Source organism: Heptranchias perlo, chromosome 17, assembly GCF_035084215.1.
Source record: "Heptranchias perlo isolate sHepPer1 chromosome 17, sHepPer1.hap1, whole genome shotgun sequence".
Lineage (NCBI taxonomy): Eukaryota > Metazoa > Chordata > Chondrichthyes > Hexanchiformes > Hexanchidae > Heptranchias > Heptranchias perlo.
In genome coordinates this window covers 25696796-25723367 of record NC_090341.1, presented here as the reverse complement: position 1 = coordinate 25723367, position 26572 = coordinate 25696796, and the positions used below count along the sequence as shown (strand labels likewise).

Here is a 26572-nt window from a genome sequence, read left to right as displayed (position 1 = left end):
CCATGATCAATCAAAAAGCTTATAAAGGACTATGTATAGATATCCCCCATTAATATAACCATGTAAGACTGCACAGCGTGCATTACAGCTGCCTTGTCTCCTAGAATCAATTGTGTTGAGCATAAACCTAATAGAAATAACCCAGCACTATTTTAACAAATTCATGAATTGGATGCACAGAAAGCAGCGGTGAATCCAGCGCAAGGCACAAGATGTGTATATTGGGTGTTTGGCATCTGGAAGTGAATATTAGGTGCATGGCACACTGTTATAGGGTGCACAACACGCAAAGGTTAATGTCAGGTACACAGCACAAGGTGATTATCTTATGAATGGCACACAAAGATCAATATAGTAGAGGCTGCGCAGAGGGGTAAATCTTGCATGGCGCACAGAGATAAATGTCATGCATGACATGCAGAGGTGAGGCCCTGCTCTCTTTGTTGGCCTTATGATGATATTTTTGATCTCTATGTAGATGGAGCTTGAAATAAAGAATCTGTTGATCAGATTGCACTTAAAATCACAATGTCAGGATGTGCCTCGTTCCAAAAAATTGTTAGAACCATAGAAAAGATACAGCACAGAATGAGGCCACTTGGCCCATCATGTCCACACCGGCTCAAAGAACAACTAGGTGCCCATTCTAATCCACCTTCCAGCACCCGGTCCATAGCCCTGCAGCTTACGGCACTTTAGGTGCAGGTCCAGGTACTTTTTAAAAGAGTTGGAGGTTCCTGCCTCTACCACCAATTCGGGCAGCGAATTCCATACACCCACCACCCTCTGGGTAAAAAAGTTTTTCCTCATGTCCCCTCTAATCCTTCCACTAATCAGCTTAAATCTATGTCCTCTAGTTCTTGAACTCTCTGCTAGGGGAAACAGGTACTTTCTGTCTACTCTATCTGGGCCCCTCGTAATTTTGTACACCCCAATCGTCACCCCTCAGCCTCCTCTGCTCCAAGGAAAACAACCTCAGCCCATCCAATCTCTCCTCGTAGCTGCAATTTTCAAGCCCTGGCAACATTCTTGTAAATCTTCTCTGCACTCTCTCCAGAGCAATTACGTCCTTCCTATAATGTGGTGACCAGAACTGCGCACAATACTCCAGCTGTGGCCTTACCAGTGTTTTATACAGTTCCATCGTTACATCCCTGCTTTTGTATTCTATACCTCGGCTAATAACGGAGAGCATTCCGTATGCCTTCTTCACAATCTTATCTACCTGTACTGCAACCTTCAGGGACCTGTGCACGTGCACTCCAAGGTGTCTCACTTCCTCTACCCCTCTCAATATATTCCCGTTTACTATGTATTCCCTTTTACTGTTTGCCCTCCCTAAGTGCATTACCTCACTCTTCCCCGGGTTGAACTCCATTTGCCAATTTTCCACCCACTCCACCAACCCGCTGATATCTTCTTGGAATCTACAGCTATCCTCTTCACTATCAACTACACGGCCAATTTTTGTGTCGTCTGCAAATTTGCCAATCGTGCTCCCTACATTCAAGTCCAAATTATTAATATATACCACAAACAGCAAGGGACCTAACACTGGCACACCACTGGAAACGGATTTCCATTCGCAAAGACATCCATCGATTTTTACCCTTTGTTTCCTGTTACTGAGCCAATTTTGGATCCAATTCGGTACATTTCCCTGTATCCTATGGACTTTTATCTTTCTGACCAGTCTGCCATGTGGGACCTTGTCAAATGCCATACTAAAATCCATGTCGACAACATCCACTGCACTACCCTCATCAATCCTCCTTGTCACTTCCTCAAAGAATTTAATCAAATTTGTAAGACATGCCCCTCCCTGAACAAATCCATGCTGACTATCCCTGATTAAACCATGCCTTTCCAAGTGACATCCTATCTCTCAGTATTGATTCTAAAAGTTTGCCCACCACTGAGGTAAGACTGACCGGCCTATAATTGTTCGGCCTTTCCCTCATACCCTTTTTAAACAATGGTACTATGTTTGCAGTCTTCCAGTCCTCCGGTACCTCCCCTGTATCTAGTGAGCATTGGAAAATGACCCTCGGAGACAAAATATTCATTTAAAACCCTACTCACATCCTCTGCTTCTACACACAAGTTACCCTTATCATCCCTGATCGGTCCCACCTTTTCCTTAGCTATCCTCTTGTTCTTAATGTACTGATAAAACATCTTTGGGTTCTCTTTAATCTTACTAGCTAATATTTTTTCATGCCCTCTCTTTGCTTTCCTTATTTCCTTTTTTATGTCATCCCTCTACTTTCTATACTCCCCTAGGCTTTCTGCAGTATTTAGTTTGCTGTGACAGACATAAGCTTTCTTTTTCTGCTTTATCTTGCCCCGTATACTTGTAGACAACCAGGGGGCTCTAAATTTGGCAGTGCCACCCTTTTTCTTTGAGGGGACGTGTCTGCATGTACCCGTAGAATTTCACTTTTTAGTGCCTCCCACTGGCTTGCCACTGATTTCTCCTGAAGTAGTTGTATCCAGTCCACTTCTGCCAAATCACCTCTTAGTTCTGTAAAATATGCCTTCCCCCAATTTAAAACGTTTACTCCTAATTTAACTCTGTCCTTTTCCATAATAATGCTAAAACTAACTGAATTGTGGTCACTATCCCCAAAATGGTCACCCACTATCACTTCACCCACTTGCCCATCTTCATTTACCAGGACGAAATCTAGAATTGCATCCCCTCTTGTTGGCTTGTTACGTACTGGCTAAAAAAGTTCTCCTGGACACCGATCAAGAATTTTGCGCCATCTGTGCCCCTCACACTGTTTGAATCCCAGTTGATGTTAGGATAGTTGAAGTCCCCTACTATTATTGCCCTCTTATTTTTGCACTCAGAAATTTGCCTACATATTTGTTCTTCTATCTCCCTTTTGTTATTTGGGGGTCTATAGAACACTCCTGGTAGTGTGACTGCCCCTTTTTTATTTCTTAGCTCAACCCATATGGCCTCGATTGATGATCCATTTAGAATATCATCCCTTCTCACAACTGCAATTGATCCTTTAATCAGTAATGCTACCCCCCTTCCTTTTATATCACCCACTCTATCCTGCCTGAAAACTCTATATCCAGGGATATTGAGCTGCCAATTATCCCCCTCTTTAAGCCAGGTTTCCGTTATAGCAATGATATCCTGCTGCCGTGTGTCTATCGGTGCCCTTAGCTCATCTGCTTTGTTTGTAATACTCCTTGCATTGAAGTATATACCCTTTAACCCCATCAAATTCCTGTGCTGAACACTATTTAACCTTGTTGTAACTATACAAAGTAGCATCTGTACTGCGGGGAGTATTGTGGGGAAATTTAAATCCGCAGCACTACAGGGAGATGTCATCTGTTCAGTTTTTGGAGTGAAATCATACCCTTATTCTTTATATTCATGTTTCTCATTCACTACAGATAGTGAACAGTGGAATTTTCTCACTGATGTGTTAATATTGGTTGCTTCTAGGGTCAGAAGAGTTTGAGAAATTTTACTTCGGAACCCAAGGACTAATTGGAGATCTTTCCTACATTAATGTAGACTCCAATGATTTGGTCCAGCAAATGAATTCTGCATTTGGATTTTGGGGTACAAAGGATAGTGTTCTAGGCAACAACGCTATCTGGGACAGTATTCAGCAGACAGAAGAAATGTGCAAACCTTCATCGCTGGCATTTCATGCAGACTTTTTGGAATAATACAGAATAGTGAGATGCAGAATCTTATTTTGTTCCAGCCACAAATACAGGTGCCTGTGTCAGCCACTAGCCACTCCTGTAGTGTTGCTGCAGTCAGGATCTTGTGGCTGAGGCTGGATTATCTAAGGGCTGGAGATGCATTTTCTCTATTGCATTATTGGCGGATATACATTTGATAGAACATTGAACCCATATTTGTCTAAATTACCTCTTTATGTATATAGTCTTATCTTTGGCTAAGATTTCTCTTCTTGCTGTAACCAAGGGTGGTGTAACTATATCTTTGGTAAATTTTAGTGTGACTGACCTGAAGTGAATATTTCTATGCATGATTTAACAAAGGGCACTGGGTATGATAACAGGTGGACTAGTGAAAGAAAGAAAGAAAGATAAACTTGCATTTATATAGCGCTTTCCATGACCTAAGGACACCCCAAAATGCTTTACAGCCAATGAATTACTTTTTTGTGGAGCTGCAGGTTTGGAGTTTTCAGGTTAACAAACCAAATTAATATGTGCTCTTAAATGCACATTGGGTAATTGACTATATTAATAACTATATCTGTGATGCTGAGTTCTGATAATTCAGCTATTGGCCTCAGTAATCAATTTTCCCTAATGGTGCCATCAATTCTCAGTATTTAAACAAATATGCTTAAAAAATTCCTCAAGAATGAACATAATCTTATCTCTCTCTATCTTTTGGATTTTAGAAATGAGTCCTGTTGGTCAAACACACCCGTTGTGTGCAGAAATGACGTTCAGTTTGTTACTGTGCATTACATTTAAGACCACCTCTTCAGATGTCTTTCAAAGTAGTGAGAGTTTCAATTTCACACAATAAAAGCAACTTATAAGAAAAGCAAACACTAGTTGCATGGAAATCAAGGGTTTCACAGTAGTCGGTGGGTATTGGGTGAGTTCCAATGCTAACCACAGCAGTGAAATGCAAACACTAGCTCCATGTGGCAACTGAAACTTTGGCAAAGGTTGGATTAAGCACTGATGTGGAAGTCCGATGTGTTCTTTACTTAAGCTTCATTCTTTGTTTACAGAGTTCACAGTTGAGAAAGCTTATTGTACATTTTGCACCCACTTTGATTACCGTCCCTAATATTTTATTCTGAAAGGTAGAAATAATTTCTTCTCCTTTGCATGAATTAAAAATCTTGATTGAATTTTCTTTTTCTGAGTAGATGTCGTGATCAATTGGTTTCACTTTTTTCTTTTGGGGGAGAAATTATGAAATGTAGCAGGGTTTTCAAAAAAAAATCGCAAATGGTGTGTATGCTGTGATTTCTGGATACAATAAAGAATGAAACCATATAAGGGAATTTTTTTTATTGGTCATACGTTGATCTTACATAATTGCCTTGTGATCCTGAAATCAAAATAAGTGGATACATAATGCAGAAATATGGCAGTAAGGGCTCTGTGGGTAATCGTCCCCTAAAGTCATATTCAGTTCACTTCATAAAAAAGTGGTGTGACTTACTTCACATTGAGTGGTGTGCACAGATCGTGACTGAAGCACAGGAGATATACATACAGTGCATAGAGTAGTATCCAAATGCCCATTCAATATTAAAACAGGAGGCATAGCAAATAATTGAGGACCAAAGGAAAGGGATATTGATAAGATGGTGGATTGGATAAAAAAGTGGCAAATAGAATTCAATATCAGTAAGGGTGAGGTGGTACATTTTGATTTTAAAAAAAGTAATTGTATTTTGAATGGGGAAATCTGGGTGATGTGGAGTAGAGGAGAGGATTTGGGGGTTTAAGCTCACAAAACACCAAAAGCAGCACCTCAAACAGATAAGACCATTTAAAAAAAAACTAATGAAATAATGTGTTTTATGGCAAGATGTATAGAGTGTAAAGGTCAAGATGTAATGGTGAGCCTATATTAAACCTTAGCAAGACCACAGTTGGTGTACTGGCTGCAGTTTTGGGGTCCACACTATAAGAATGTTGAGACAATAGAGGGTTCAGCGCAGGATATTGTCTGGTATGAGGAAATACAAATACGACAAAAGGCATGGACAAATTGTGGTTTTCATTAGAACAGAGGAGATAACAGGGTGATTTAATAGAGATGTTTAAAACTTTGAAAGGATGGGATGGAGTAGATAGAAACTGATTATATCTGGTGGTTGAGGGGACCAGAACAAGGAGGACATAGTTATAAGATTAAATGTAAGAGATTTAGTGCAGAGAGCAGGAGAAACCTTTTTCCACAGAGGGTTGTGAGGCTGTGGAAAGCACAACCTGAGTTAGGCATTGAAGCAGAGACCATGTCAGCTTTTAAAAGTAGATTAGATAGATTGTTGAAGGAAAGGAGGATAAAAGGATATTGGCCCAATGCAGACACTTGGGATTATGACTACTGCTCCTGTGGAGCCTAAACATCAAGATGAACCATTTGGGCCAAATGGTCTGCTTCCACATTGTAATTTCTATGTAATTTATGTAACTGAAGTATAGTATAATATGGTTGTTCTATTTGAGGATATTCAAACTGTATTTATGCTTTGATAAATATAGTATAAAATTCATAGTATGACGAGTAGTAGCCATTTTTTGTTTTGCCAGACTAGTAAATTTGTTTGCAAGACCTCCTTAAGTATTTCAGACTGGATTATGTGTGGTTGAATATGATGCCTTTTTTTTAAACAGGTGGATGCATTGAGATTGCGACTTGAGGAAAAGGAAACCTTCCTTAACAAAAAGACTAAACAGCTCCAAGATCTTACAGAAGAAAAAGGAACACTTGCGGGAGAGATACGTGATATGAAGGATATGCTGGAAGTGAAAGAGAGAAAGATCAATGTCCTCCAGAAAAAGGTAAGTCTTGAATATGAAAACATAGGAAATAAAAGATTTCTTTTCACTTTAAAAGTTGTGGTAAGAACATTTGTTGTGCTAAGTGTATGTAGTTCATATGTATTTGGTAGGGCCAAGGTAAGTAGCCTTTGAGGCCCAATACTAAGAACATATGAAAAATCAAAAATAACTCTGCAAAGTTCATTTATGTAGAAAGAGTCCACAGTTTCCCCAGTGCAACTGTTTCTTGTGTGTATTATTCTACCCAAAAGTCTGTTTCCTTGTGGATACTCTGAAGAAGCAATTCCTATTATCAGTCCTGCATTTGTCTCCTGCAATGTACCCTCCTCCACTAACCTGGTGACTTTTCAAAAAATTCGATCAAATTTGTAAGATATGACCTTTACTGGAAGCCTTGTTGGGTGTCTTTGATAACACCACCTCTATCTAAGTGCTCGTATAGGGCGTCTCTAATGATACCTTTGAGTATCTTACCTATTACTGAAGTCAAGCTATCCTGGAGCTTACTAGTGCTGATAACTAGATAACCTTTAATCGTTATGCAGCCTTTAGTCCAAAAGTTCCCTTACTTTTATATTATGGATGTTATTTTGACCACATGCAAACCAATCAAAATGATATTTATTCGTACTGTGGTCCTTGACATATTGGGTCAAAATAAAAACAAATTTTGTACCACATTTGCTAGTTCTGATTCTGTTGCTTTAATTCTATTAATGGATTTCCAGTTTACACTGGGTTGATTTAAAGTCAACCATTATTACAATAATATTGCCTTTACATATCCTTCTTGTCTCATAATATCTATTCATACTTTTTCTATTAATTCTGTCCCCTGTCTGCTTGTTAATTGGAGCCAGACAATTTCATTTTGTGTCTTCTCTTGGAATGTCAATTCAGTTTCCTCAATTTCTAAGTTCTACTGAGCCTATAAAGCTACCCCTCTTCCTCTCCAATCTTTTCCATCCTTCTGGAACACCTTGTACCTTTGCATATTGAATTTATTCCTATTTTCTGGGATGAGCTGTAATTTCTGCAACACAATTTCCTACTGCCATATATACCTCTAAAGTCAAGCATTTTAGGCACTTAACTGTAGCCTACATTTTTCTTAGAACCTTTAGTCCATTTGTGTTTGTTTTCTTCGCCAGGATTTACTCTCTTCCTTGTTGTTCCATTTTTGACTATCCTTCAAGCTCTGCTTATCTATTTTTAAAGTGTTAGGCACTACTTCTCTATTTCTTGTTTAAATGAAGCATGTTTCTTAACTCTAATAAAAAGCCTATCTCTTTGATGCTCAGTTGGATGCAGCCCATCTCTCCTGCATCAATCCAGTTTAGTCCAAAATAGTCCATTCTTTATAAATCCAATTCCATTTAGCCAGCATCAATTTACGAGCCATTCATTTACCTCCATAATTGACTTCATTAATTCTCTGTCTCTTCCAAAGTTCGGTAATGACCCAGAGAACAGCCTCTTTCATTCAATTTCCAAACTTAAACCTACTTTTCAGCAACTTCTTTTCTATGCTTATTTCCCATGTGGACAACCACCCATCCACACTCTCCTCAGTATTTGCATCCTTAACCCTATTAGACAAATTGCTGTCCTGTTAAGTTGATTTTTACAATAAAAGTAACTGTCCACTAATTGCTCCATTGAATTTCCTCCTACAATAATTTCATTTTTTCTTGTCACAGCTTTTCCCCTTGTTTCACTTATTTGCTCACTTTTCTTCAATTTTCTCTTCTTGAGTAGCACTCTCCGTGCTATCTGGTGCCTGAAACCTCCTGTCTTTCAGACAGCCTGTTCACTCTGACCTAATCCCTGTCCCTTAGTTCCTCCTTTTTGTGTTTCCCCAACATGCTCTTGATGCAGTTCCTCCAGATAATCATCATCCTCAGTTGTCTCTCCTATTGAGTCCACTATCAGTCATAAATCATCTATGAATCTTCTATGATCATCAGCATATGGTATAAAGTTCAATTTCCTTATTCTCTCCTTGAGTTCATTAATCAACAACTAATGTTTGCAATAGCCTATCTGAATGTTAGAGCTCTGGTAACTGTAAGCAGATAGCAATACAATTAGACCATTGCTTTCATTTTACTTCATTTGTCCTTCTGTAATTCATACACTGATTTAAAAGAATTTGTAAATTCCTTACAACCATAAAATAGTCTCTGCAAAGCTCTCCTTTCCCTCTCTCTTCCAACCCTTCTAAAAGGACTAAAGATTCTAAGAAAAAGGCATATGCAAAGTACATAAACAATAAAGGCGAGGATGACACGAGGGAATATGATGAGCTTAGGAAAGAGGTTAAAAAAACAATTAGAAAGGCAAAGAGGAAATATGAAAATTCCAAAGAATATAAAAAGAAATAGTAAAATATTCTACAGCACATAAATAACAAGAGAATTAAGAAAGCAATAGGGCTATTAAGGGATGAGCAAGATAAACTCTCGGGAGATAATACTGAAATGGCAGGGATACTGAACAGATACCTTGCCACAGTTTTTACTGAAGAGGCTACCAAAGAGGAAATGACAACAGTAAAAGTCATCGAGTGGGATATTACAACAGGTAAGATAGAACAATTGGAGATATTAGCCAAACCAGCCAAACGTAAGGAGAATAAGGTCCCAGGTCCAGATGGATTGTACCAGTGGATACTCAAACAGAGGCACTAGTATCCATATATAAAAATTCTATGAATAAAAGGAATAATACCAAAGGAATGGCAAACAGCAAATGTAATTCCTCTCTTCAAAAAGAGAGAGAAAACTAATCCAGGGAACTGTAGACCAGTTAGTGCTTCAACAGTGGTAGGAACGATACTGAAATATTTGCTAAAAGGTTAGATAACAAAATATCTAGAGGCTGAGAATATAATTTTTTTTTAAAGTCAGGAATAGAGGGTTGTGGGGGAAGGGTGGGAAGGTGTGGAGTATAAACACTGGCATAGACCAGTTGGGCCAAAATGCCTGTTTCTGTGTTTATAGATTCTATGTAACCACTCGCCCCCCCCCCACCCCCCAACCGAGTCTTGTACATGAATTCTCTCTTTTGCTCGCTCTTCTCCCGCAACCCCCACAGTAGTTAGATTCTGATTCTGTGTTCCTAACTTGTTCCACTACTACTGAAAAGGGATTTGTAGCATGGACTGAAACGCTGGGAAACTGAATCCACAAATGAAATGTTCAAAATAACATCTGTTGGAACTACTTTACCAAGGTTTAATTTCATTATTGAAAAGTATTTTTTGATGTATGATATTTATGCCAATCTATAGAACTTGCCCTATGTTTTTACATTTTAAGTCGAAGCCTGCAACATCTGCCTTTAGGATCTGTGGGGAATCATTTATTTAGGTTTGGTTAAAATGTACACAATATTATTGAAATCTTGATGTCCTCACCATGTTCTAATTTGATTGTTCCTATAGTAAACATATATTAGCTGTGCTCAGTACTGTGGCAAATACAGTTCTTTTAAGGTTGTGATTCAGTATTGTTTTTATCTGATGTTGAATAATTAAGATAAAAGAATTTAACTATTATTCCTGCTTCACGTGCTTCATATAATCCCTGGGGTACCACGCAGATGGCAATACTGATTAGTTGCAAAACAAAAGATAATACTGACCAAACAGAAATACGGTATATGATCCTTAATGGGAACACCTTTGTAGTAGCAAGCCAAACATTCCTTTACACAATTGTTCCCATTGCGCAAAAACTAAATGGGGAATGAATTTGTACCTCAACAAACATTTTGTTTAGATTAATTTTCCATTACTTTGGTGTCCATTAAGTAGTGTGTACTGCATTACTAAAGGGATTATGAGTACTTGTCATAATTTAAACATATATAGATTAACTGCATGTTGCATAATCATTCTTAAAGCAGACACTGGAAGACACAGCTTAAAAAAAATCACAAGCAAAAGCTATCTGTTTCCAATTTAGGTTATGTATTGATTTTTGTGAGCACCTGTGGCTCACTGGTATCTATGTGACCTTCTCCATATGTGTATAATGTGGCCTTTTGTTCCTGATGACATAAATCTGTTCTTTGCATGATAGTTGTTCCAGCTAAATGCTATTTCCTGTGATTTCATAGCAGAGCATATTTAGTTTAATTACTTCCTTCCTGCTCTATCATGAATATAAAACAGTGTATTACATATATCCAAATTTATCTCACGGACTACTTCATTAGAGGTGACTGAGTCTTCTAAAAATACCAGTAATGCAAAAATACTGGTGTTATACATTTAGAAACAGAAGCAATATTTTAAGAGGCTTTGCTTTTCCATTGATATTCATTTTTGTGCAGTGCTTAAAATTCAGAATATATTATACTCTTGATTATAGTCAAAGATTTTCCTTCCAAAATATTTTTCTTTAGGTAATGGGAATTTTCTGTGGCCTTGTGTGTTCTTTATATTTGCATTGATACAATTTCAACAATGAGCATAATTTAAATATAAAAAATTTTACCTTACACAAATGTTTGTGGGTTTGATATTCAGTCATATCTGAATTTAATTAATTAAGTACATGGTGAGCTTTGCTTCTTTTCCCTTCATCTTGAGGTTTTTGGAGCCAGTTTATTTTGCTCAACTATTAGTTGGATTTTAGGGCTTTGTCTTTTTAGGAATATAAGTCTTTAAATATATATTTTTTTCTCCCCTTTAAACCTTTAACAATTGGCAGTTCATGGAATTCCAAGTTCTCTGGTCTAATCCGTTTTTAGATTTCAACTTGTGTTCTGTGATGCTGAACCAAATCCTTATATATTACAGTAATACATTTACTCCCAACGTTGGGAGTTCTGACTGTTGTATTAATTTTTTACATTGTAAAAATAAACACTTTACAACTTTTGATTTATAATCATTTTAACATTTTTGCTCTGTGCTTTCTCTCATTTTCTTTTCTTCAAACTCATTGTCAAAATAAAGTTAAAATCACATGTTTTCCTTCATTTACTCTTAATTCACTTTTTGAAAGTTTGGTCCCTAGTGTTCTACATCCATTCAGAAGATGGGACCCATGTCATCAAAAATTCTGCTTCATGGAAAAATGTATAGAGGATACCAAATGGTCCCATGTGATACATCCTTCAAAGAATAAAAGCCAGCTACAAAGGCCATTTATTAAGCCAATCAAAGCTCGTGACAAGCTGGTGTGTCTAGACAAATCTTTGATGTTTTATTTCTATTTACATTCTATTCAACCCATACAGTTTTAAAACAGCCTAATTGGTTATGTTTCTGTTAGTACAGGAAATAGTATTGAGGATGCATGACCTACACAGCACCTTTGAGTGTGGTAATAAATTTAATCTACGCATATTTTCATTACATTCAATGACTTCAAAAGGATAGTAGTAAACGCTAGAGGAAATTTTAACTCCCTCAACCTGTGGAAACAGGACGGAACTGGAATTAAAATCCAAGCAGTACACTTATCGCTCGTCTCCCGTCTTGCAACTATTTCAATGCTGCTGTTTTCTCAGGCGGTTGAGGTGCCTGCCTTACTCAAGTAGGAGTCTCGTAAATATATGCAAATTGGGGTGCTATCACTAAAATAGGACTCTGATGCAATTTTAACTGCCTACTGAATGGAGCGTCTGCCGGTAAAATGTAGCAGACACCTAGCCCTGTAAGGTAAGTGTAAAACGTATTTTTGTGGGGCTCCACAAAGAAAGTTTGGGCCGTTGCCACCCTGGGCTCCCGCCTCCCCTTGCCACCCTAAAACCTTTCCAAAACACCCCCACCCTGCGACTTACCTGACTGCTGGCCTGGCGACCTCTGGATCTCCTGACCTTGGAAGGCCCACAGCCGGCCAGCTGCCTCTGGTTGCCCAGTTTGGGCGGACAGCTGGCTGGTGATATGTTAGAGGCTCATCCGTTAAAATGGACCAGGCATCCTAATACAACTCCTGGGCAGGCTTCCTGCACAGAGTTAAAATTCCCCCCTTTTTTTTCCATTGCAGTTTCACTGCGGCAATCTTCTAAAAGGTTTAGAAGAAATGTTAATGTTACTGAAGTGACTTGTAGCCCTGTTTTTGTAAGCTGCGCAACATTGTTGTTTAATACATTCTCTGTGATCTAGTGCACTCCTAAGTGCTAGCAGTAGAAAAGGTTCAGTGAAGTTTTGGGAAATTATTCTGCTTGAGGGGATGTATAGAGGATACCATATGTGTCCCATATGACACAACCTTTAATACAACGAACACAACGGATCACAACGCACTAGCAGTGATTCCAAGTGTGTTGTATAAATGCTGTTTCAAATGGGGAGCTCTGTGGTAGTCTATTGGACAATTTCTTAGTGACTAAGAGTTCAAATAAATAAATTGTCTTATGAAGAAAAAATATGAATTGACATAGAGTCAGATGTGATATTTAGTCATTGAGTTGCCTGAAGTGAATCAGTTGCTATGCATTCAGTTGACTTTGGGTCCCTGTTATGTGCAGCTGTTGCAGAGGCTGTCGTGGCGCATGGGCCTGGAGCCTGCAATGGTTGTTTAAATGTTCCATTTTGTTGCTAAAAGTTGTAGCATAGCATAATGTGGTCTGAAATAACTTTTATTCAAATGTTTAGTAAAGACTAACTCTCTGATGCCACAGTTGTGTTTAGTGTTTTTAATTACATTTTTATATTGAGTTTGGTCTCCATAGCAGATGGTGCCAGAGTAAAATTGCAGTGCTGTAACTAGCTTGCAATGGCTAAAAGTAAGTACATGAAAAAAGTGTCCTGTAAACCAAAGAGATAATAGATGCTCTATAATGCATTTTGGATCATATAAGTAACATATGAAAAAAGACAGACAGTTTTAAAAAAAACCTACTGGTCCATCTAACCTGTCCTACACAGTGATCACAATACATCTACTCCCCACCCCACCTGGAGCCATATAATGCCCTGGGCGAGGCAAAAAAACAGATAAAAACCCAGGCCAATTGGGGGGAAAATAATCTGAAAAATTCCTCTCTGATTTCCAAGCAATAACAGCAATATAATGCCCAAGAAATTGTTAAGTAGAATATTTTCCCCAAGTGGTGTCTGTTGTTTGCCATAGGGCCTTTAATTTTTGACTGCATGCACCATTATCCATTTTTAAGTTGTAACACTGAGGGAATCCAGCATAATTGTGAATGCTGCATTGTTTGGCAAGAATACTGTGCTGCTTTAGAATCACTTAATCACATTCTGTGCTTTAGGTAAGGTACTATTGACTACAATATTTATTTGTAGATGGTCTTAAAGTTAAATGGTAAAACTCATAATTATACATAATGCCCAGATGGTAAAGACGAAAATCCACCCCCCGTATGCTTGTAGTCTTTTAGCAGAAAGAAATCAGTTCAAAGATGAGACTCACTGGTTTGTGGGGGAAGAATATTTTTTTAAATAGTTACTTTGCATGTTATTTTAAGAATCTTATGACATTTATTTCAATCTTAGAACCAGTTGTATCTGTAATTTTGACCTCTCCTTGCATTTATTTTTCCTGTTGGCTTTTACATGAAAATTTGTTTTTTCCTATGGTCAGTTTCTAAAGTATCACTGCAGCGTCAAAGCTGGCGAGTGTGATATTATTTGTTTGGGATGAGTCAGTAACTACAGCTTTTTCTAGTCAATATAACATAAAATACTAATTTAATTCAGATATACAGAATTTAATGAAAAATTGTAAGTTAACCAAGGGGTTCAGTTGACAACATGAATCAAAAGAGGAAAGCATTATCAGGACCCCATTATTAAGTTCCTGTCCTTCACTTCGTGTGATTTTATGAAATCTTGGAGTTAAGTGCTTTATTTTTCACGAGTGTTCCAGCATATCCTGATAATTCCAGTGTTGCAGTGCAGTGGCAGATAATATTCACAGAAGGTAATCGCGTTCCTCTGTATTACCATTACTACTTCAGAATCTGTTTTCTCCCTTCCCCATCTCTCCTGAAGGTCTGATGCTGTCCTTTGATTGCTATGATTATCTCTCTGCCGAGGTGTGATAAAGGGCAGTTAGAAAGATTATCTGTAATCACCAGGCATTGTTCTCTGACTATATATGCTGTGCCTTTATGCAACCCTTCACTCACCTGACGAAGGAGCAAAGCTCTGAAAGCTTGTGATTTCAAATAAAGCTGTTGGACTATAACCTGGTGTTGTGCAACTCCTTACATTTCTCCTGAAGGTGTTAGCACCTTGTCAGCTGGTTTCTGGAACATTGCCCAAGTGTCAGTTGTTCATCTGTGAGGCTAGATGTGTCAACAGGCTATTTTATATTGGGACATCACAGCAAGGTCTGTGGATAGCGATAAGCCAGAACCATGGCAAATTTCTCCCTCCTTCATCCAGGCATGCTGAGGCCAATTATGGCATTCTCCAGTGCTGTCCCATCTGACAACTTAACCCACCACTAAGTAGGGATGAAGCATAAGACTTGGCTTGTCTGTATGGCTCTGCTACTCAGTGGACCTACTCACTGTGCCATTGGCATATTATCTCATACAGATTTGAGAGAAAATAATTTACAGCAGCTAACTTGAAATGCTGTTTATTACAGTATGTAAAAGTTAAATTGATGACTCAGCTATGCTGTGCCCATGCCTGTTTTTAAAGTAAGTTTTGCATGTAGTAAAAAGGTATGTTAGCCCATTGTAGAGGGCTATAAACAGCTAATCATTTTTCTTTCTTAAAAAATAAAGACACTTCGGGGTAGATTTTAATTTTCACTGTGGTGCAGAAAACTGGTGGTAGTGGATTGGTTGCCCGTTGTACGTCCTGCTCGATTTTCCTTTCCATTGAAGTCCATCCACTACTGCCAGTTTTCCACCTGGTAGTGAAAGTTAAAATTTATCCCTTGAACTTTTAAGGGGTGAAAATGACACCTGATGTGGTAATAAATTTTCTTTCCAAATTTTATTGATTAAAATGACATTTATTCCATTGTTTAGCAAAAGTAGAGAAGATCATGGGTCTCCAGTCCTAATGTCTCCTCCTTTTGTCTGACTATGCTCCTGTTTTACTACGTTAAAGGCGCTATATAAGTGCAAGTTGTTGATGCTGTTGCTAAACTGTGTCTAATGCCCAGGGTATCCTAAATTGTTTTGCATGGACAGTGTACTGTCTACTGATCCATTTCAATTAAACTGATATTTAATGTGTGCAGAAATTATCAACTTGAATTATTGATAGTTTTCAGTGCTTTGTGACATTGTCATGCTTTGTGACATTTTCTTTCATCAAATTGTATGTTTTACTACAGAATCTTAAATTTTGTGGATTTAAAAATAAATCCAGAAAATTACATTTTCCTTTTCTTTAAATTCCTAATCTTTTGTATGTGCCAAATAAAACTGAAATGCCATTCACAGTGCTGGTTCTAAGGACAAATGTTCTTGGGGAAGGGGCTAAAATTCCAGTGATTGCACTGTTTGATCAAAGTTCAAGAAAACAGTCTAATGTGATGCATTAATTTAAAAGTTGGCAGTGTTCTTCTTTTGAATAGTTACTCCATATTATACTGTTTTGTTAATCTTTGATGTGATATGAAATAGTACAGAACACTGGAATTTAACCTGCTGCCCCAAGACATTTTTCATAGGATCGTAGTCTCTCTTTGCTATCTCTAATTTAAAAAGAGGATTGGTAGTTCTTTCTTTGCATCCCCCTCCCACAAATCACATTGCATTTATTGTAGACCATCACTGTAATTTGAGTGCATATAGCAGGGAAGTGTGCAAATTTGGAATGCAAATCATGGCTAACTTCAGCTAGGTGTGTAATGTCAGACTGAGTGCCAACCAAGTTCCTTGCAAAACCATTTCAAATCTCAGTTCTAGTCCTTTTAAGAAAACAAACATTTTTTGCTATTTTCTAGACAATGGTGAAGGGATGGAATCTTGTTTCTATTGTAACGGTGAACTGGAGAATGGTGGTTGGGTCATTAGTGTCCTTTTGATGAATGTCCTTGGACCATCCAATTTTTCACTGTGCTTTACCCTGGCATAAAGATTGCTGGATAAAATTGCACGTCAGTAGAATTCATTGGATCGTTGTTCATGTTCTACGTATCCAGAAAAGAGACTGAACTTAAAAAGATAGTAATATTAAATATTTTTAATGAAGGTTGTGCTTTTGTGAGCCTATTTAAACCACTTGTATTATAAAGTTGCAACAGATGTATGTTCTCTCACTATTTTCAAACCCAGCTGATGCAGCTAATATTGCAATCATTTAGCCTTTTTGCATATTATGTGTTATTTTCTCTCCCTCCTTGCATCATACCCATTGTTCCTTGATGTTTATGGCAGTAAGGCAATCTACATACACTTGTCTTTTGGAGTGCATTTCAACAACCCTATTGTTTTTACAGATATTTAAATAAATGTAGTAATAATATGTATTTTCATATTCAGCAATGTGTGTCATTGCTAAAGATGAATCCATTTCAAACTCTTTCAATAAAGGAAGATTGTAATACAGTTCTTAAATGTCTGTCTTGCTTTTGTAATAATTAATTTCTACAGGATTTTAAAATTGCCAGTTGCCAGCCAGGCACTATGGGCCATCAGCAGCAGCAGAATTGTACTCCAGCACAATCTGTAACCTCATGGTCATGCATATTTCTCACTCTACCATTACGAACAAGCCATGGAATCAACTCTGGTTCAATGAGGAGAATAGAAGAACATGCCAGGAGCAGCACCAGGCATACCGAAATAAGAGGTGCCAACCCGGTGAAGCTACGACACAGGCCTACATGCATGCTAAACAGCAGAAGCAACATACTATAGATAGAGCTAAGCGATTCTACAACCAACGGATCAGATCAAAGCTCTGCAGTCCTGCCACATCCAGTCATCAATGGTGGTGGACAATTAAACAACTAACAGGAGGAGGAGGCTCCGTGAACATCCCCATCCTCAATGATGGCACGTGAGTGCAAAAGACAAGGCTGAAGCGTTTGCAACCATCGTCAGCCAGAAGTGTCGAGTGGATGATCCATCTTGGCCTCTTCCTGATATCCCCACCATCACAGAAGCCAGTCTTCAGCGACGTGATAGCAAGAAACGGCTGAATGCACTGGATACAACAAAGGCTGTGGGCCCCGACAACATGTCGGCTGAAGACTTGTGCTCCAGAACAAGCGGCGCCTCTAGCCAAACTGTTCCAGTACAGTTACAATACTGGCATCTACCTGACAATGTGGAAAATTGCCCAGGTATGTCCTGTCCACAAAAAGCAGGACAAATCCAATCCGGCCAATTACCGCCCCATCAGTCTACTCTCAATCATCAGCAAAGTGAGGACGGTGTCGTCAACAGTGCTATCACGTGGCACTTATTCACCAATAACCTGCTCACTGATGCTCAGTTGGGTTCCGTCAGGACCACTCAGCTCCAGACCTCATTACAGCTTTGGTGCAAACATGGACAAAACAACTGAATTCCAGAGGGGAGGTGAGAGTGACTGCCCGTGACAACAAGGCAGCATTTGACTGTGTGTGGCACCAAGGAGCCCTAGTAAAATTGAAGTCAATGGGAATCGGGGAAAACTCTCCAGTGGCTGGAGTCATACCTAGCATAAAGGAAGATGGTAGTGTTTGTTGGAGGCCAATCATCTCAGTCCCAGAACATTGCTGCAGGAGTTCCTCAGGGCAGTTTCCTAGGCCCAACCGTCTCCAGCAGCTTTACCAATGACCCTCCCTCCATCATAAGGTGGGAAATGGGGATGTTCGCTGATGATTGCACAGTGTTCAGTTCCATTCGCAACCCCTCAGATAATGAAGCAGTCCGTGCCCGCTGCAGCAAGACCTGGACAACATCCAGGCTTGGGCTGATAAGTGGCAAGTAACATTGGCACCAGTCAAGTGCCAGGCAATGACCATCTCCAACAAGAGAGAGTCTCCTTGACATTCAGTGGCATTACCATTACCGAATCCCCCACCATCAACATCCTGGGGGTCACCATTGACCAGAAACTTAACTGGACCAGCCACACAAATACTGTGGCTATAAGAGCAGGTCAGAGGCTGGGTATTCTGTGGCGAGTGACTCACCTCCTGACTCCCCAAAGCCTTTCCACCATCGACAAGGCACAAGGCACAAGTCAGGAGTGTGATGGAATAGTCTCCACTTGCCTGGATGAGTGCAGCCCCAACAACACTCGAAGATCCAGAACAAAGTAGCCCACTTGATTGGCACCTCATCCACCACCCTATACATTCACTCCCTTCACCACTGGCACACCATGGCTGCAGTGGGTACCATCTACAGGATGCACTGCAGCAACTCGCCAAGGCTTCTTCGACAGCATCTCCCAAACCTGCGACCTCTACCACCTAGAAGGACAAGGGCAGCAGGCACATGGGAAAAACACCTGCCCGTTCCCCTCCAAATCTCACACCATCCCGACTTGGAAATATATCGCTCTTCATTGTTGCTGGGTCAAAACCCAGGAACTCCCTACCTAACAGCACTGCGGGAGAACCTTCATCTCAGGACTGCAGCGGTTCACGAAGGCGGCTCACCACCACCTTCTCTAGGGCAATTAGGGACGGGCAATAAATGAACAAATTTTTTTTTTAAAAATTGAGTTTCATGTAAACTTTGAAAGTATGCATGTTGCATCTAATTTTTTTTAATAACTTAAAATGGAATCTATCCTCCTTCCTAATGAGAACACATTTTAAATATATGTTTTATATACTTTAAAACACCCAAGTAATCAGCAAGCAAAAATCCCAGGGACTTATGCAATGCACTGTGTGGATTACTGGGTTTGGCCTGGGAAAGAGGTTGGAAATGTAGTTGCTACCTGGTTAGCAAGATGATATTTAGTTTGAAATGTAGTTTCTTTTTAAATGAGATTTTTATTTGGGTGATTATTGGTGATAGAATGCCAATACCATCAATAATGAACATAGCTTTGAAGTTACTGAATGAAAATAATGTTATCACATTGTTTTATATTTTTGTACAATCTGTCTGGTGTAGCTACCAGTATAAAATGCAAAGTATGACAGCCATTTTAGTAAATCGATGCAAGGCACTGATAATTGAACTGGAGAGTTCAGTTGTTTGGAAAATTTATAGCATATTTTATGTGAATTTTGTTTTCAGGCAGCGAGATTTGTCTTGTCCAAAGTTTCACTCTAGTTTACTTCATTCTAATATCACCTTTTAATGTATGTTTATATCTCTACTAATACACATTCTATTCAAATATACATAATTTGCAATAAGCCAAACAATATTGCTTTGAACTTGGTGCAGTAGTTTAAAAAGAAAACTCATCTTCAAGGTCATACGTTCACATCTTAGTAAAGATAAGAATCAGACTCCAGTTATTAATGTGATATGGGCTGCCTTCTTGGTTATGTGTTTCTTTTGTTCAGTGTTGCACAAGGAGCATCCGTCCCATCCATTGTAGCCTCTGTTGGGTATTGATGCTGGAAAACAAAGTTTGTGTTCCAGGAGTAATTTTTAATCTCTGTCAACTGCTCCATGAAGTTTTGTGGTTCTGAAGTGCTTAATTACACTACCTGTGATCTTTATGATCCACTTAATGTAACTATAACAGGCAACACATTTTCACTTTTGTAGCAGTATTAAACTTGAGAAGAATGGTCACTGTTCCAGGGTACTGGTAAGACAACTGTTTGATCTCCTTAAGTAAAAATCTATAATTTCAAGAAAATAACTGTTCACTCTAAACATTAAGCACAGACATGCAAATATACCTAAATGTTTAACAGATTTTTTTTGCTGTCAAATATGGTTTTTGTAAGAAATTCTGAACTAGCTTTGTTTAATTTACTTTAGTTTGCCAACCTCCTACTTCTGTGTCATCAGTGAATTTTAAGATCGTGTTCCCTATCCCCAAGTCCAAGTCATTTATATATACTGAGAACAACAGTGGGCCCAGCACAGACACTTGGAATACACCACTTCTAACTCTTCTCCAATCTTAGCAGCACCCATTTACCCTGTTTCCTGTCAATCAAAAAAACTTTCAATACATGCTGGTGCACTTCCTCATACAATATCCCTGGTGTAGCCTTCCCTTGTTCCGGAACTTACTCCAGTGCCCCAAGAATGTGAACTCTTCCCTTCTCACACCAGCCCTGCAGCCACGTGTTGATCTTCATAACCTACCTGTCCTTAACCTGTCCAGCGCGTGACACAGGCAAGAAACTAGTGAAAGACATGGTTTCAGGTCTAGGGTGGGGGGAATCTTGGAAGTTTGGCTTGATGGTCAAGGGGAAGGGGGATGGAGAAGAGGCAGCTGAACGGATAGTCTCAGTCTTGGTGATGAGTGTATGAGTTCCTCGCAGGTTGGAGGTGAGGGTAGAGGGGGCAGGGGAGAAATTTTTAGGAGACGGTTGGTAGTGGAGATGAGAAACCTGGAGTTATCTTTGCTTCCCAGGATGATCCCAGGGTCTTTATTGGTTTTGGCAGAGGAGAGCAGGGCCTTGATAGCGCTTGATGTGGCCCAGCTAGATCTGACGATGGATAGCTAAACCAGATGTGTGCCAGATACATTCAAATCTGCGCCCTTGGCACTTAAGGGATGACAATGAGTACCATACCAGGAGAAATGACCAGGGTGGGAGAGAGTAACAGTTTTACTGGGGACAAGGGCATCAAAGATGGAGGTGAGGGAGTGTTTGAGCAGACCGACAGCTACAGGAGTATCGTGGAGAATGGTGAATAGTTCGGTGTTTGAAAGTGTAATTGTTCGTGTCTTGGGTAGAGTTTTTTTCTAGGGGTGGATGCAGAAAGAAGTGGGTTTGGAAGGGGGCTCGGGGTTGTGTTGAGGGCTATAAGGAAATGATAAGAGATATTCTTATCTGTGAGCAAAACAATGTAAGTAGAAAGGCCACGTGAGATGGCGATGGAGAGGCCGTGAATATGGAGGGAGAGGTTGAGAAGACAGGAGGGCAGTGAAATCAGAGAAGAGAGACCAAGGCAAGTTGAGATGGAAATTGAAATAATTGAGGATGAGGAGTCACTTTGCAGAGGTTGAGGGAGGAAATGAGTGAGGATATCTAGATGAGAAACTAGATGAGTAGCTAATGAGGATTTTAAAAGGCGAGGCGAGAGGGTGGAAGAAAGTGAGGTGCTCAAAGGAGGAGAAGATGCCAGAGGAGTGAGAGGAGGGATCAAGGTGAGATTTGGTGATGAGGCCCACACGGCCACTGCGTTGATTTGGCGTGGCAGTGATAGAAAGTAGAGCCAGCTGGGGAGGCTTCAGTAAGGGGCAAGGTGTTGCTATCTGTGAGTCAGGTTTCAGTACATTGGTGCCAATGGAACTACCCACAATAAGGTCATGGATTGCAAGAGCCTTATTTGCGAAAGAACAACCTTTCTGGTGGGGGGCAGTGATTGCTGACCTGGCAGAGTCCAAGGGGTTGACGTCGGGTGAGGTGTACGAGCTGGAAGGATGTTGAGGAGAATTTCCCCAGCGGGTGCGATGGGTGAGAAGGTCAGCGAGAGAGAAGGATGGCGCAGTTGGGAGTGCAGCTCATAATGCGGCAACGATTGGTACCTCAATGGGTCTTTTGGAAAATGCCGAGAGAGGCCCCGAGGTTAGCTGTGGGCTTATCCAAGGAAGATTCAAGCCTAGTGTCAGGAGAGTAGGAAGGTGGAGGAATAGTGAAGGGCTGGTGTAGGGACTTTGGGGACAAAGTACCTGAGAGGGGAGAAATGAAAGAGGCATGACTGGGTGAGAGGAAAGGGAGGAGAGAGGGGTCAAGAAAATAGGGGAGAAATAATGGAGATAGAAGTAATGGGCTTGGGTCTGGAGCAGCAACCAAAACGTGCAGCAATGTGTATGTATTTTAGTAAATGCAATACATTAAGCCTTGCCAAGACATTTATTTCTGAACAAGTTGCATTTTATTTTGTACTGTTGGGATCCTGGGAACATTTCTAGTTCTGATTTATATCAGTATCATTTTGTCCTGCCTGCGCAGTTATTACATTACGTTTGGATATGGAATGCCAATCTTCATTCTTCCAAGTAATGCCCCCGTTGCATATAACAACAGGTCCAACAGCCCCAATGAAACCCTACACAAAAACACAAACTTTTTTGGCATTCCAAACCTCACCACTTCCTACTGAATAATAAAATTCAACTCTGCTAAAGTGCTTCTGGCAAGTGAAAAACTTAATTCTCTCTGCACACGTTGTTTTTATTTACACTAACAAGCAGCATGTCTTATCTGTAGCCAAGCAACCATCCAAATGCCAGAATCTTTGTGATCACGTGGGGTGTCATGTCACCCAGCCAATCAAAAATTGCTGCAGAGCACATGTAACCACACAATCTACGTGGCGAAGCCCAGCCACACACATGACCCCAATGCATTGCACTGGGGAGGGGGAATGGTAAAACAAGAATTTCAAGCTTTCCAAAACCTAAATGTGAAGCAGATGAAACTCAGATTTATCTGAAGTGGCTGGGCTTGAATGACACTAACTTTCAACTTCAGATTTTCTGCTCAACTCCAGGGAATGGAACTGTGTGAGCGTGCAACACGATAATTTCCCATAATTCTTTGCAGGGGAAAAAATGTCAATGTAACCTTGGGTGACCTGAATCAGTTAGTACAAAGTGTTCTGACCAATGGAATAAGAAACAGCTGAAAAACAGTAATTGAAAAGAAAGAAAGAAAAGTGACTAAAGTTTTGAAAGGAATGATTTTAACTGGAGGAGTTCAGTTTGCTTTTTTTAATAAATACTTGAGATTAAAAAAATCTCCTGTTTAATGACCAAGTTACTGCTCATATTAAAACTGACCTTTCTCATGACTTACGGGCCTTGTGTAGTATGTAAGAAAGTATTTCATTTTCTATCATAATTGTAAAAAGATAGATGTAAAAGACTACAGAATATTCTGCACTGTCATGGAAACAAAAATACTGGCATTTTTGAGCATCATGTAGAAGTGCTTTTGTGTTCATCAACAATGAGAACTAACAACATCTGTCTTTATTTGTACCTAATCAATTCTATAATAGCTATAAACAGCTTTTGGAAGGGATGTATAAATGCTGGATAGGAAGGTGTGGTGTTTACTGCAATGTGTGTTTCGCTGTTCAACGCAGTTTAATATTCTTAAAGGTTCAGATCATGGCCTCCCGCAGGGCTGAAGATGCACCGATTCACATTTTGAGACATTAGAATTAATTCTTATTTAAATGTATGTTTGCTGTGGTACTGAACCACACATCAAAAGTTCAAGATTTGATTTGGAGTTTGCATAGCAAGTAGGTAGTAGAGGTGCTACAATTTGCCTTAGCACCATTGGGTTAAGCAGAGGAAAAATCCTGCTCCTGATCAATTTTTAAGTGATTGCTGCTAGAAAGTACTTGAATATGGTCATCAGATGAGGACTGGATCGGGCTTAGCCCGGATGCCTGGATAGTCAAATAGTCTGCTGATGTTCAATGTCTAGACTTACACATGAAGAATTACTACTTGACAAGCTACTGGAGGGCTGCTGGCACTCGTGGAACTGCATCCCTGCATGGGTCAGCACCTTCTGGAGAGGATAAAATTCGGCAGGAGAAAGTCTCCCAGTCTGGGAGGAAAAAGGTTAACGACAAAACTCAGCATAAAGGTCTCCAAAGATAAAGGACTTTGACGGCAGAAAGTTTTATTTTTGCAACAGGGCTTTACATGTGTTTGAGTTATTTTATGTAGTTATCAAACTAAGTGCAGTGTTTCCTTGTAATTGCTTCTCTAGACAATTGGTACCGCTGGACGAAAGAGATAAACCAGGTAACTGGACCAGTCACCCTAACATCAGTATTTGGTAAACTTCCAGGAGCCATAATACAGGGTAAAATTAATAGTCACTTGGAAAGACATGGATTAATTAAGGACAGGCAGTAAGGATTTGTAAAAGACAAGTCGTGTCTGATAATTTTAATAGAGTAAGTTTGGACATAGTAGTGTATTGATATAGGGAAAGCAGTGGATGTTGTGTAAATGGATTTTCAAAGGTTGTTTAAAGAGGTACTGCATAGGAGGCTTGCTGATAAATGAAGGTGCACAATATTAAAAGGAATGTGGCAGCATGGATAGGAAGTTTGCTGAAAGGCAGAAAACCAAGTAGTGGTTAATGGATATTTTTCTGACTGTTAATTTAGCTGTACTAGCCCATACCTGCTCATGCTAAATAGCAGATATATAACTCCAACTGGTACATCTTGTGTACTTTGAAACTGGTACAGGATAAGAAATTAAATGCATAGATGAAGGCATGTGTAATGCAACTCATTTACGGTTTTTGCGGGATAATAGGCAGAATCATGGAATTCGTTCTGGAAAGCACGAACAAAAATCCCAGAATGCCTTTGGACAAAATGGAATTTGACTTATTCAGTCACTGTAAATCGGTGCTTCTGATGTTATCCCTTACATGACAAAAACAGCTCCCATTGTTATAAAAACAGCGTGTTCTTCAATTCTCTGCGAGCAACCCCACAGGAGATCTGGTATTATGACATTAAATATGCCAATATTTGATAGATATGTCAAGTATTTCTCATTAGGTGTGTCTAACGCTTTTATAGTTTAAAAATGCACCGAGTTTGCTGCTTGGCACCCTTGTATAAACAAGCAGAACTTCATATATTTGACCTTGCACTTTGTCACTTCTGCTGATTGTATTATGCCTAATAGTATGGAAAAGTATGGACTAAGAAGTGAAAATCAGCACGGATTTGTTAAAGGAAAATCGTGTTTGACTGACTAACTTGATGTGGAGATGCCGGTGATGGACTGGGGTTGACAAATGTAAGGAATCTTACAACACCAGGTTATAGTCCAACTGTTTTATTTGAAAATCACAAGTTTTCGGAGGCTTTCTCCTTCGTCAGGTGAGTGTGGGATTCGGATTCCATGGAAGGTTGCCGCATTTATAGTCAACTTGATTGAGTTCTTTGAAGTAACGGAGAGGATTGATGAGAGTAGTGCGGTGATATGTACATGGACTTTCAAAAGGCATTTGATAAAGTACCACATAATAGACTTGTTAGCAAAATTAAAACCCTTGGGATTAAAGAGACAATGGCAGTGAGAAGGTAACTGCAGGGATAAGTGCTGAGGTGTTGAATTACTTTTCCTTGGATGGATTCCATGCTATTGTAAATAAGCCATTTGCAAAGTGGAAAGCATTGATGACATCAGCCTAGGGAGCTTTGGAACACCTCCACTATTCATCATTTATCTGAATGTACTCCGTTTGTTTTCAGATTGATAAGAGGCAACTTTTTTGTTGTCTTTGCTGTATTTACTATTGCATGCTATGTATAACATTTGACATTCGTGATGCTTCCCTGAGCTTTTATTTCTCAATGTTCTAGAAAATCCCCACTAAATCCCTATAATAGATGAGCTTTTGAACCTTGTTGAGTTTTAGAGACCTGGAAATTTGAGTCCAATGACCTAGTCCCAATAGCTCCAGTTTATCCTACCATCCTTATTCTTCCTGCTAAAACCACCAAAGTAAATATATATACTTACCATGAGATGAACAAAGTTTGCAAGAAGCGCAGGATGCTAATTTAAATAAATTATTTACCTCTTTAAAACTCGGCATGGGCTCCTGCCACCAGTGTAACCTTCTTTCCCGATGTGGCGGACGACGTACTTCTAGCCAGAAACATGCACGGGCTTCCTGACTGCCATATTGGGGGCTCAGTAGGCTTGTTAGTACCTGAAAAATGGGTGCTGTGCGGCTGAATTTGTAGGCCATTTTTCTTTGAAAGAAAACTGTCTGTGGGTATTTTGGTTTCACTCATAGATGCTGTGATAGTGATGCGACATGGAAAATAATTTTGCATGTAAGCAACTTTTTTGGATCCTTTTTTGTTTTTTTCACAATTTTCTTTTTCTCCCCCCAGTGGCTTCTTATCAAAATTGAAACCTCGCGTTCCATAGATATAGGCTGTCACTGGGGAGGGAAAATTGTGAATTATTTTAAATGCA

The 26572-nt window shown here is 39.5% G+C and overlaps 1 protein-coding gene across 4 annotated transcripts in view; it reads left to right on the top strand.

Annotated features, from left to right (window-relative positions):
* The window catches only part of LOC137334185 (ERC protein 2), a 631578-nt gene that overhangs the window by 223407 nt on the left and 381599 nt on the right, over window positions 1-26572 (top strand). For all 4 annotated transcript variants that reach the window (XM_067998749.1, XM_067998748.1, XM_067998751.1 and 1 more), the window contains one exon: window positions 6382-6549. In XM_067998749.1, the coding sequence (XP_067854850.1) occupies window positions 6382-6549 (168 nt within the window). The remainder of the gene's footprint in view (window positions 1-6381; window positions 6550-26572) is intronic.